Source organism: Aphis gossypii, chromosome X (assembly GCF_020184175.1).
Source record: "Aphis gossypii isolate Hap1 chromosome X, ASM2018417v2, whole genome shotgun sequence".
NCBI classification, from domain to species: Eukaryota; Metazoa; Arthropoda; class Insecta; order Hemiptera; family Aphididae; genus Aphis; species Aphis gossypii.
In genome coordinates, this window is record NC_065533.1 from 51,740,155 (window position 1) to 51,754,838 (window position 14,684).

The following is a 14,684-nucleotide window of genomic DNA, read 5'->3' on the forward strand; positions in this document are numbered from 1 at the left end:
CTGTATCTTAAACAGTTAAATGTTTATGCAGTATAATAGTCGTCGGGCTTCTGACGGCTTCATAGTTAATATAATATGTATATAATTAGATCTATAAGCCTTCAGTTCTTCACTCTTTACTCAGTACCTACATCATAAGTTTAGCTCCGTATAATGTGTACTCAATCCTCCTCCCAAACATTATTTTCTCAACAGATTTAAACCCTTTTTATTTCTACCATAACTACCTACCTACCAAATAAGTTATTAGATAAACTTTACTTTTGTACAGTAGCGAGTGGTACCCACTTGCTCCCTTTTTTATAGTTCTAAATAAAACAATTCTTCTATCATTTTCAACAAGATTTTTTATTACTTTAACATAGGTACAATTATTAAGAGCTTGTCTTTAAATCACATATTACTTTTCTTTTCAATAGGCAATATTCTGCGAATAGATATATCCTAACCACGGGCTCTCATTTTGTGGGGCAAGATAGGACACTTGCCCCCTCCTGCGTAAAAAATATTGTAAACTTGTAGTTCAACAAATATGATGACAAATTTACATTTACATGTGAAAATAACATTAAATCTTAACTAATTTATATTATTTTTAAAGCTGAAACTGCTATTTTTGCTCGTGTCATTTTTGCACTCAGAATAGTTTACGTACCTACCTACTGATTTCAGCCCTAAGTAATTAATTTAATTTCATAAGTCTGATTACCTATTTGATTTGATTACTTAAAATTGGTTTACTCGTATCTTTCAAATCCGCTCAACAGTACAAAATACGTAACTCATTTCAAACGGCAAATTACAACCTAACTCCCATACTGATTCTCTAATTATCATGCTATATAATTCATTATCACTAAATACTATTGATCATAAAAATCAAAATACCTAGTAGGTGATAGCTTATAGACAATAGCACTGAATAACATAATAATTAAAGTCGACATGATTCGTCATCGTATTGAATGAATTGAATATGTGCTTACATAAGCTTGTATTTTGGAAATTGATGCCTTTCATCACATCACCCTAGCCGTGGGAGGGCGTGACTCCGCGGGTTTGTTTCATGTTTGGTGTAGATTAATTGACCAGCCTCTCTCCGCCAACAGATCAATATTTAATCCACGATTTAGCTTCCAAGGTGTATTATAAAATGTATTTATGTTGTGAATTTTTCAGAAATCTGAATTGATATTTATATTATTCATACAATGATACGATTAATCTGTGATGATTTTGTAATTTACTAGTTCGTTGCATTGGTTCACCGTACAATGTCGTGTTATTCGTTGTAGGTAGTTACTATTCGTAGCAATTGACGTTCGATACAGTAGTGTTGTACATTTTGTATTTATGTGCTATAATAGTAAATAGTAACAATAAAATATCGGGGCAGTAGTTGGCACCGGTACGATAGGTACCCGATAAATCAAATATCGAAAATTAGTTCATCTTTAAAACAATATGCTAAACTATCATAAATTATAGAAATTATTTTTGCATTAGGTACCTAATTTAAAATTCGTTGTAGTGGTTATCGTCATCAGCTTGTCGTAACCATGTAATAGCCACATGTCGTTATCAATAGATAACCTACGCCCGGCGCTAGGGCGATTACACGAGTATATTATCACGTATAAATCACATACAGGTATTTACTATTTACAAAAAAAGTACTCGCCTGTACTATTCGGTTGTTTGTTAATTATTTTTGAAAAAATATACTTACTTTTTCATTACAACAATGTTTTACATTATTGGTGTAGGTTTGGGGGATGTGAAAGACATCACAGTTCGAGGTCTCGAAATCGTTCGAAGTGCTAAACGAGTGTACTTAGAATCTTATACATCTATACTACCAGAAAACAAACTTCAATTGGTTGGTAAATATCAATAAGTATTATAACACTATTTATAGTTTTTGGTCGCATATTAGTTTTTTCAGTAATCAAATCAAATCTTAAGCAGATACCTGTCACTTGATATACAGAGTTAAAAATGCAGTGATTTTATTGTACAAATATTTTTAAATAGGTACTCAACCGTTCGTATCCAGTCACTCACATTTAGTTGTAATAATTAATTTGGAGACCAAGTTTTGTGAATTGAAATAATAGCACACTTTTTCAGTTAGTGGTGGTTTATTTTTTTTTATTTTAGGTATTGAAAAAAATCAATTTTTTAGTTCTAGTAAAATGTGTACATAGTACATAATTATTGCCTGCGCTAACGAGAATTCATCAGACTACTTTTTTTTTAATTTTTATACTAAAAAACATTTATTAATAAAATAAAACTAATAATATTTCTTAATTTCAGACAAATAAGAAAATATGAATTCAATTTTATTCTAAAAAAAAAAAATTAAGGTATGAATGTTTTATAGGTATAATGTAGTTATTATGTTACTATGTATAATTTAGTACATTTTTTATTATTTATTTTAGCCAAAGGTGGCTTTTATTATCCTTCAAAAGTTGTTGCTCTGTTTGGTTAGAATGAAAAATAAAAAGTATTAATTTATATATAGAATTTAATTATACTATATATGTATATATAGTATATAACTATTATAGTGATATACTATATATGTATAGTATATAACTATTATAGTGATGTGACACATTTCTTATATTTGAACTTTGCGTATATCCTTTTTTTATATACAACTTCATTAACTTTTTCTATGTGTGTGTTGGCATTTTTTTTTTTTTAGTTATTGTGTTCTAAAATCACTAGTATACCCTATAATATAACTATAATATATTAATACATTAGTAAGTTATTAGACATTTCTGCAATTTTTTTTTTTTAAGTCCAGTTTATACATAATTGGTTGGCACAATTAATCTGATTAATATGTACGAACCCAAAATTCAACAAAAAGTATTATAATATACATATTATACTATATAAATGTATTGATAATAGTTAAAATTATACAATATGCTTTATATAGGAAGAGTTTTATGAAAGACAGTTGATTGAAGCTGATCGAGAGCTAGTTGAACAAGGTGCAGATGAAATATTAGACAAAGCAAACGAGGATAATGTAGTTTTACTTGTGGTTGGTGATCCTTTTGGTGCAACTACTCATGCTGACATATTGTTAAGGGCACGAGATTTAAATATTGAGACTAAAGTGATTCATAATGCTTCTATTATGAATGCTATCGGATGTTGTGGACTTCAGGTGAGTTAATATTTAAACGAGTATTTAAATAACAATATTGTATCACTTTCTTCATATTTTTAATTATAACAATACATATTATATTAGGCACAAACTAAACATTCAAAATATTGAAGACTAAAATTTACTAAAGAGCAAAGTTAATTACTACTTCAAATTTTTAGTTTTCTCCCACTATTTTATGGTGTCCAACACAAATATATTTTAAAGGCACTAACACATTTATAGGTTTTATAACATATCAGATTTGAACAACTATTATGTTTATTTTGCCTTTTCTTTATTAAGTGTATAATTTGGATACAAGCAAGTCTAAATATTATATTTTTCTATTAAAATTATTGAATTTAAAATATTTTATTTTTATTTCCAAATAAGGATAATGTTATGTAAAAAATATATATAAATCTTTACAAGTTTTATAAAGTTGTAATGTATGTAAAATATAATATTGTATATCTACCTTTTAATTTTTAAAACGCTAAATTTCATTACATAATGTCACCTAATTTTTATTATTAATTACTTTTTCCCTTTCCTATTTTTTATATTCTTTCACAAATTATGTATGTATTCAAAAATTAATAATCTTACATTTAATTCAATTTAATACTATAATACTGTGTAGTGTGAATAATGTACATAAACAAGATACACTTTTAATTAGAATATTTATCTGTAATAAAAAAAGTATTGTTATTACATAAAGTTTGTGTTACTAAAATTTTAGGTATTCAATGTTAAAATTAATTCTCTATTTTTTATGTATAAATTCTCTTAACTGTTAACTAACATATATATTTTTAACAATATGATAATTTGTTACTTTAGTTATATCATTTTGGAGAAACAGTATCTATACCTTTCTGGACAGATATTTGGAAACCTTCAAGTTTCTTAAAAAAAATTAACCAAAACAAATCTAATGGATTACACACCTTATGTTTACTTGGTGAGTAGAAAATAATGTCTTAAATCAATAAGTTAAATTATAATAATTGGCTTTTCATAGATATTCAAGTAAAAGAACCAACATGGGAAAGTATTACAAAAAAAAAAAAAGAATATCAGCCATCAAGATTTATGGAAGTAAGACAAGCGTGTTCACAACTATTACAAATTATAGACAGTAATGAATTTGATGGAGAAAATTGTTAGTCATATTGATTCAATATATAATATGTATAATATTTGTTATTTATGTTTATGTATATTTTCATAGATGTTACCAGAGAAACTTTGTGTGTGGGCGCAGCACGTATTGGATGGCCAGATCAAAAAATATTGGCAGGCACATTAGCTGAAATGGCCAATGTGGATTTGGGTTCACCATTACATTCAATGGTTATTGTTGGTACACTACATCCTCTTGAAGAACAATTTCTCAAACAGTTTTATATTGAAAATAAATAATTAAATATTTAATAACGTGAATATGTAAATTAAAAACTTCTATATTAAATAATTTTTACAGCTAAAAACAAAAAATATTTTTTTTGAAAAAGTATTTATTTTTTACTTTTTATAAGATATAGTCATTAATATATAAAATAATACTAAAGGACATCACAACACTAAAAACAAATTTACTTAGACATAAAGTTTATCATTATCTAAAAAATATGGTGTAGGTCTCACACTTAAACATAAATTATTCAATGAAATATAGGCATATGTTTTAACCTGACTTGGGAAGCATAAATCAAAAATGTTATTTGTTATACATTATTTTTTTACAAATGCTATTATATTTTATACACATAATGATATTTTAAAGAACAATGTTTTTGGAAAAAATGAATTGAACCTAATGTTTACTTATAGCAAAATAAATAAATTATGGTATCTACCTAATAGCAGTATTAAAAATATAATATAACATGAAATATACTTAGTGGTTAGTAATATAGACTTACACTATTTCTGCTTAGAATCGTTTTTTATATAGAATGATTTAATGTTGAATCAAAGTTTAACACATCTATCACAGTGACTCACTTGATACCTATCATACAGCAAATCAACACCTAAATTTTGCAACTTATATATATAAAAAAAAAATTTACAGAAAAGTTAAAGAAATCCATAGGCGCATATTGGGTGTGAATTTAGGGGGTGCTGGAATAATTAATGATACACAGATCCGTGAGGGGGTTTGCCCTACATTCCCCTAATACTATTATAAACTTCATTGCAAGAATACAAAGTTCCTCATAAATTATCTTATAATAAAAAAATAAAATAATTTAAAAAATAAATATTAAAAAATAAAAAAATATAATTAAAAAATTATAAGAATATATAATTTATTTTAGCTGGTCATTATGATTTAATTTTCAAAATATTTCGCTTATTTTAATGCTATTTATAGGTATTTGAAATATTAGTTTTTGTTTAGTTTTTTTTTTTTTTATAAATATCGGTAACTTTTTTGGCTAAGTAAAATACTTAAAAATTGAATACAAAGTACCTCATAAGTTGGTCTTATAGTAATTCAAAAATTATAAAAATACATAGGTACAATATTTTTTTATTAACATTTGAACTTCAAATATTGACAAAAATTCGTTAAAATCATGAATTTTTGCAAATTATTTTGTAGGTATAATTCATATAATGTTTGTATAAGTAGCTAACAGTTGAAAATGTAGTACAAGATTTTCCATAAATTTGGCTTATAATTATTATAAAAGAACTTAAATTTTGGTGTATTCAGGCCATTAAAACATAGACCACCTTTTTCACCAACCACTGAAAATTATATCCTAGGCTGACAAATCACTTCCGTTCAGAATCGTTTTTGGTATTTAATGACACCTACCATTGGATTTAAATTTAATACATCCATTATAGTGACCTACTATACAGCAGAGCATTACTCACTTGACCACTCTTTTCTTATACTGTATCTCAAAATGTTTAAGTACTTGAAATTCTCACCAAATGTTTGTACTAACATTATCTATACATGGTTAAATTTTTAAAATATTCTAGTTTTTTTTTTTAGCTATTTATAGACTGCCAAAATTTTCTAATTTTTTAAGTATTTTTTTTTTTTTGTTTTGTAACGTTGATAAGTAATTTCGGATACCCAAAACAACTTGAACATTTAATAAAGGTTTCTAATTAGGGTACTGGTTTGTTATAGCCCCGCCGCGGCGAGTGAAAACTTTATAGCCCCGCCATTCAGGTTTGTTATCGCCCTGCCATTCATATAACAACAGAATTTAAGTTATATTTAGGTATGTGGTGGCCCGTGGGCGGAATGCATTGTGGGGGCCCCTTATGCATAAACAAAAAATTTTTTTTTTATTAAAATATCGTAAAATTGTTGGGCCCCTGGGCTGCAGCCCACTCAGCCCTCCTTAACCTTAACTGGGGCTACAAAAAACGTAGAGGGACAGATAGAAATTTTTTAGACTCGTATTTGGCAGTATTTATGTGGTGATCAAAACTGAATAATAGTGATTCATTTGAAACCATTTTAAAATATATAGCAGAATTTTGGGAATAACATAACGCATAAACATTTTTAATTATATCATTGTTTTATATTTATAATTATTCAATTTTTTTTTAATATTATATCAATATCAATATATAGTTAATAAATAAATATTTTTAATTATACCACTGTTTTATATTTATTATTATTCAATTTTTAATTTTAATACATATATAAGTATATATATTTATACGATGTATTTATTGTTATATGAATGGCGGGGTGATAACAAACCTGAGTGGCGGGGCTATAAAGTTTTCACCTGCCACGGCGGGGCTATAACAAACCAGTACCCTAATTACTAATTAGTTGTACTTATTGTAGTTAAAAAAAAAATCAAAAATCATTAATCACAATTTTTTTTAAAAAAGGGTAGGGTAAAAAACTTAAGGTAATAAAGCCAACAAACTGTACGTTGGAAATAATAAAATAAAATATTACATAATAAATTCATACTTTAAATATTGATCTTGCCTAACGCTTAAAAAAAAAATTTAAAAAAAAGTAGGTCAGCGCATTTCGGTGGTGGATGTTTGTCCATTGTCCCTTCGGTCCTCGGACAGGATAGCGTAATTTTACTGTAGGTATTTGATCTAAAAACATTATGGGTAACCGTAACCTTACTAATAGTTATATCAAAAAAGTATTAAACAAAGGTATTTGTCTGCGCCGAAGCCGCTCCTGCGATTGGTGCGGTTGGCGGCAACGACTCGTGGGATGCTGGAATAGGGAAGGGTACCCAAGGTATAAATACAATAATATTAATGTAAGAGAAAACGAAATAAATATAATTAGTGCAACGGATGCTACACGCTGGACATCTAATAATATGAATACAAATATATTATACAATATAACAAATAATAATAATGCGGGCCCGTACGCGAAAATAATAATAGTTAAAAGGAAACCGAACAAAACGGCTCCTTTTACATAATATAATACTTATAATATATATAATAATAACAATAATATGATAGACCTGCGCTGCTACACCGCTGTCCTGACGGATTCAAGTTGGAAAGGCGACAGCTCTTTGATACATAATAGACGTATAATAATAATACAATAATTGCTCGCCCGAATTAAGCCGGAGTGTAGTGAACAAGTCAGGCCCCAACTATCTTGGGACTTACGACAATTTATTGTCACTACACTTTATTGTATGATATAATATATGAAAAAACGACCAATAAACGGGTCAGTTGACCACGAGGTCACCACAAAACTATAATAACGGGCACACACAAGTATAAAACACGCCAAATTTGGCGACTGGCGATATACAGTCACACACTTACAATTTATTACGCGTGTTATATAAAGCCGTAACGGCGTAAAAACGGCACGACGGTAACGAAGAAAAAACGCGTTGCCCGCCAGGGACGTAGCCAGGGGGGGTCCATGGGGTTCAGACCCCCCGAAATGTCATCGACGAAATTTTTTTTAGAATCTGAGTTTTACAATGATGTTTTTTTGTACTCGTAAACCTAATAATTAATAATATGTTATGGAAAAAATTACAAAATGATACTGTTAAGCCATATAGGTACTTTTTTTTCTTTTTTTTTAACTTGACCCCCCCCCCCCCCCCCGAAATAAAATCCTGGCTACGTCCCTGTTGCCCTCACACGAGGTTCAATCACGACACCAGCGTGAGGTGGCGAGCGGACGCGACGATGCGTCAGGCTCAACCGCCTGGAAAAGATGCAGACTTTTTTGCCGGCGACAAATAGCCAACGGCCAACAGTCCAGTGATGGACGGCAGATGGGGAGGGGGGGGGTACGCAACTTTATCGCGGAGCTATACATGAATTGTAAATGTATCACAGATATTATACACTAATATTAGTATATATCTGTGAGTTGTATAAATCTTTAGCTTTGGTAGTACGTGGGTACCAAGATAGGTGTAATAATAAGTTTATTACATTGATATCTATAGTATCTAGAAAGTCGCATTAGATTACCAAGGTAAATGATAAATTATAAATGGATACCTCGTACCTAATTATGACTTACTTACAGAGTACTGACTACTATAGTTGTGTTAATTTGTTACGGATTTATGCGAATACTTACTATGACTATATAAATATAATATAGGCATGTTAAGGTACCATTGAAATAGATATTATGTATTCGAGAAGATTTAGAGCAATCGAGTTAATATTTCATAAGTTCTCGTTACCTATTTATTAGTTTATGAATTAGGTAAGTAACTGTTTTGAATATAATATTTTCACCCATAAATTAAAGGTTACTTTTAAAATTAATTAATATATATTTTTATAAATAATGATTACCAATCTAACCGAGTAATTTACCTATTAGAAGTGGGTATGTCGAGAAATCATCGCAATGAATTAGCTACAAGAAAATCAAGAAAATATCAAGAAAATAATTTTAAATTTATAACAAGTGATTATGATGCATTTTTTTAGTTTAAATTGCTTAGAGTAATATCCTTTTTAAAGATATATTTTGTCGTGTATTATTTATATAAGTCATATGATTTTATTAAATGTTTTATTTTATGATTAATTAATTGTATAATACTAAAAAGTGGTATGGACCAAAGACCTTGAAAAACTGTCTCAGTCTAGAAATGGGTAGAGAGGACAGTGAGTATTAATGGGAGAATAAATACTTTTGAATAGATACTCGTCTTAGCTTAAATCTTATTTATATCGCGGTAAATATTATTTTTATATATGGCATAGATTGTATCTACTATTTAGTTATTTTAATTTTCGATTATTTACCGACTATCTGTTTTAACAATCAAGCGTAAATTCTAAAAAAAATCACTATTCTTTGTAAATCTGAATTTTGTTGTTTTGCAAATGTGCGTGTTTTTAGTTCATTATTATACGTATCTATCTAGTTATTCTAATTTTATTTATTCTATCTAGGCATTATATGACGTAACCAAAGAAAAAGAAAACATAGGTAGGCCATCAATTTTATGTTCAAAGTTCGTGCATTACAATTTATTTTTATATTTTTAAAAGTGTTAGTTCATTTTAAAACCTAAACATTTTATACATATATATTACACAAATATTAAACAAATGACAAATGATTTAAAACTATTCTAACTTTTAAATTGTTACATTATTGTTTTAGAAAAATTAATTATTACATCGCGTTTATACTTCTCGTTTACGTTACATATTATTATTTTATTTTAAACATAATTATTATCATTAAGGCTGTGCATATATCGTAACCATTATTAAGCCATTAAGTTGGTTGTATCTATATATAATGTAAATTGACGATATTCTTTCAAATTGTAACTGTTCTAAAACAAAACATTTTCAAATAAAGCGTCGTCCTTTATATTTAATATTCATCATTCTCTCTCTACGTTATTTTTTATATGCTTGTATTGAGTTGTATCTATATATTATTAAAAATTCACGTTCGTAAATTCAATAGATTTCGTTCGAGTATGGTGTTCCGCAAAAATAAAAATAACATTAAAACTTAATTAACAACAGTCTAATTCATCATAACATTTTTAACGTAAGTATTTAAAAAAAAATTATTTGCATAATTGTTTGTAAATTATAATGTGTACAATTATGCTTTTATAGTTTTATATAACTTTATTCACGAATTAAGTAATTTAAAGCATAATATAATGTAGAAAGTAGTATTTATCTACTAAGTAATATGCAAAAATCTTACACGTGTATATATAGTATAAAATAAAAATAATATTGAACAAGTATACAATATGTGCTTAAGATTTAAAATTTAAATTCTAAAGAATTTTACAACAACGCATCTAATAATGCATATGGTTTTAATTTTAGGTTCTTAACAGAGCAATAAATATATAATGTTGTTACAGAGGTGTATAGTTTTTTTCATTTATATAAATATTTAATAGTAGAGAAATGCTTTGATCATTAACTTCAAGAGTGGTTCCTGATAAAAAAATTCTACCCAATTGGTACTTTTAAGAGAATTTCCAAGACTTTTCAAATAATCTGGAAAACAAAAAAAAAAAGTTCATCAAAAATTTTAAAAGTCACATTCATTTTTATGACTGTTAATTAACTCAATGTATTTGTAAAAATTAATTCAGCCTACAGCAATACTAATAGAAAAATTAATGATTTCAATAGTTATAGCTATGAACATATTATGAAAAATATTTAGTGTGATGTAGTGCACTGTCAAACGTCTCAGCTCAGAATTGTTTTTTATATAAAATAATTATCATTGAGTTAAAGTTAACACATCCACTTTAGTGACCCGTTCGACACCTAATGTATAGCAGTTTCACTCATTTGCCCAAAATTTTTTTTAATAAATAACATATTTTTAAGTATTAAAAATATTAAGAGACAATTTAAATTTTAAACATTTGAAAATTTTTTTAATAATATGTCACTAATCAATGTTTGACTAAAAAAAAAGCGTAGTCAAGTGTAATCTGAATACCCCAAAATTAAATCATATAAAAAAATTCTAATTTAAACAACTGGTGTATGTTTCAAGTTTCTACAACTAGTAATTTTTAACTATAGCAAAAATCTAAAATTATTTGATAGTAAATTGTTATTTTACGGAAGCATTTTAGATTTCGTAAAAATTAAACATAAGATAATTTTCTTTTAATTTAATAACGCTCAACTTACAGGTTTTGCATGAAAATTCCCGGTCTTCGTAATTTTTTTTTCCGTTTTACCTGATTATTTTGAAAACTGCAGGAAAATTCTATAATGCACCAAGAATATTCACTTTGTCATCGGAAACCACCCCTAAAGTTTGAAATTGATACATTATTTCTGATTTCGACAAGTTATGCTGTACACATACAAAAACGAATAAATAAAAACACACAGCATTGTAAAATCAATACATTAATCACTTTGTTCAGAATTTAAAATAAGGATATATTGATAATATATTATAATATAATCATAAAATCGTTTTTTTTTATTTTAATTAAAAAATTAATAATTAATAAAGACTTGAATTTTCCACAAATTATTTATAATAGGTAGTATATTTTTTTTTTAAACATGATTTAATTTTTAAAAAATGTAGTCTCTTTTTGTGCTATTTATATAAATTTGAAATTTTATAATATGGTTTTTGTCAATTCGTGTACCTATTATACATTTTGTTTAACAGTTTGAAAATGTATTATAATATTTATTGTAAATCTTGCTTACCAGTTACCACAATTAGTGAAATATCAAAAATACTTAGTTCCGGTTATTTTTTATAATTGTTTTAATACCTAATTTCCACAAAATAAACAATAGTTAATTAAAATTATCAAAATATGTAAATTACTTTTAAGTTTAAAATGTATAATATTTTTAGTTTTATAACTAATAAGAATTTTAAAGTTTATTACAAGGTTTCTCCTTCCTTTTTCTTATAGAGGCACTTAAAAGTCTCAATTTACAATTGGGTATATAATTTTTTATTAGTATTTCAAGTTCAAACTTCGACAAAAATAGGTAAATAATCAAAAAAATAAATAACGATTCTAAATATGTTTTATAATTCAAATATAATAATTAAATTTTTTACTGGATATTTTGATTTTTTTTATTGCTTACTTTACTTTGTATCTCGAAAATTTGATTTTCTAGTTATAATATTTGTGATTCATTTTATTAATTTAACCTACCACATTATTAATAGAAAAATTAAAATTAAAATTATTACAATAATATTAGTATTTAGTAATATTATAATAGATATATTATAAAATATCTTTTGAAATATAGGCTGACCGACTGTCTTCTTTCAAAACCATTTTTCGTATGCATTGACTTATCATTACATATTTGAAATTTAACACACCCAACCCAAACCTATCAATATTCGACTAATATAATATGTTAATTTCTAAATATCTATTGGCTAATACCAATAAGTAATATCTATTGATTGAAATCTCCTTCCTCCTGTTTAACAATCTAATGCATTTTAAATAAAGTTGTTTACTATATTGAAAAGATATTTATTAGAATTTCAATACTTCCTATTTTTATTATTTACAGAATTAATTCTAACTAATAGTTATATGATTCTGTTGACGATTAAAATTATACATTGATGATTTATTAATCAGTAATAATTGTAAAATCGCAGGATTGCGTGTTTGTATTTAACTTAGTAGGTACCCATACTTATAAATTATAAGTGATAGTTTATAAGTCAGAGAAGTAGTTACTATATAAATAGCTTCATGGCAGTAGACAGTAGATATTTATGCTTTTTTATGTAAGTATAAACTTATAATGTATTGAAACAATTCATTAGTGCGTGCCTTAAACACATAATACTATACATATTTGTCACAAATGTATTTTAAATAAATAAATTCTCACCGTGATTTTACATACGTTTTATTGTCTTAATCAACCGACATTCAACTGTAATGTTAAATGTTTATACACATAATATATTATTTGAAACACGAGCTCATGTTATACTAGATAGATATAGTAGATTTTATTGTGTAATTATTAATTCCAACGACCCACGTTTATATTATCTGTAATTGATTTATAAACTAAATACAAGGAATTTGATAATCAACTAAAATAATAAATTATGTACAACTTAAAAATGTAGAATCATGAAAAAATAATTTCATACCTATATTATAATTAGTACCTACCTCAATTAAGTACTCTAAAAACTATCAAAAAATTCTCCAAAAAATGCCTTTTTAACATAATAATGCCTTAAAAATGATTCAAACTTATCTGATTAGTTTACAAACGATAGAAAAACAACAGTTTAGCTTTCTGTATTTTTAACACTTTTTTATCTTAATTAAATTAACTGTATAATAATAATAAAACAAAATCTAGGAACGCATAATAAATAAATAAATTACTCGAGTTAAACAAAATCACAATATAACTTCAATTAACCAATAAGTTGTTATTAGTTCGAGTCTCGTCGATAAAGACACCATCTTCGATAGTCACTGTAGATAAATATGTTATCATATTAATAAAACGATTGATATTTGGTAAGGATGAAAAATACCTAAAAATTATTAAATAAAGTATTATGAAAAAAATGTTTATTAGTATAATATTTTGAATTTTTCTAATTTACACTGAAACGGTTACAATAACTTGTCATAATTTAAGAACTACAAAAAATAATCAATAATAGTTTCGTCATTAAAGTATCTGTTATATACAAGTATGAAATGAAATATGTACATCAGTACCTACTTAGAATGCATTATCCTAAAGCACCCCCACCCCCAAAAATAATGTACTTTTTATTGAAAATCGGACCTTAATACAGATTGATATTTAATATTCATATATGTTTTTAAATAATTTAAATACAACTATAATTAAAATTCTTTTATATTAACAATGGACGATAGTTTAATGACAATATCAATAGCTATCGACGTGCTCCAGAATAGAAACGATTTAGAATTAAAAGTATTTTATCCAGTAAATTAATGTAAACGGTCATAACTTTATAATAATGTAGCACTGATATAGAAATATTTGTCATCTACGTGTATTTATTCAAAAGTGTATTTAGGCACAGGTCCTATATCACCAGATCTAGAGCAGTAACATTTTAAGGACAGTTAATTTTATTATATATTTTTTTTACAAAATTATACAAAAAGTATTTTTAGTTTTTAAGAAGAAAAATTAATTCATTTTACAAATTATATAGGTATTATAATGTAATATAAATAATTTAGAATTACAAGTTGAATGACCGCGTCTGTTCGCTCAAAATTGAACAGCTACATATTATATATTATTTTAATATTAATACGCACAAATAAAAAATAAAAACACAATAGTTGGGAAATATCGAATATTGAAGCAGATTTTTTGTCGACTTAGAATTGTGGTGATTTGATTGATACATTGCTGAGGGGAAAATTAGATGAAAAAATATATAATTTCAAGTATGATGATTAATTTGTAAATTGCAAAAAAATATATTACCTAA

At 26.3% G+C, this 14,684-nt stretch overlaps 1 protein-coding gene across 1 annotated transcript; it reads left to right on the plus strand.

Moving 5' to 3' along the window:
- Nucleotides 1-1,631: 1,631 nt before the first annotated feature.
- Nucleotides 1,632-5,047, plus strand: LOC114126319 (diphthine methyl ester synthase). The gene is made up of 5 exons (XM_050207497.1): nt 1,632-1,879; nt 2,960-3,193; nt 4,025-4,145; nt 4,206-4,346; nt 4,416-5,047. Exons 1-5 carry the CDS (start codon nt 1,745-1,747, stop codon nt 4,604-4,606), a joined length of 822 nt encoding a protein of 273 aa, XP_050063454.1. The 5' UTR covers nt 1,632-1,744; the 3' UTR covers nt 4,607-5,047.
- Nucleotides 5,048-14,684: the final 9,637 nt, after the last annotated feature.

Excerpts from the sequence above, each read along its gene's own strand:
- LOC114126319 (XM_050207497.1), top strand. The coding sequence starts at position 1,745 with ATGTTTTACATTATTGGTGTAGGTTTGGGGGATGTGAAAGACATCACA. Across the intron at positions 3,194-4,024 it reads TCGGATGTTGTGGACTTCAG|TTATATCATTTTGGAGAAAC; the intron begins GTGAGTTAATAT and ends TTGTTACTTTAG. Across the intron at positions 4,347-4,415 it reads TGAATTTGATGGAGAAAATT|ATGTTACCAGAGAAACTTTG; the intron begins GTTAGTCATATT and ends ATATTTTCATAG.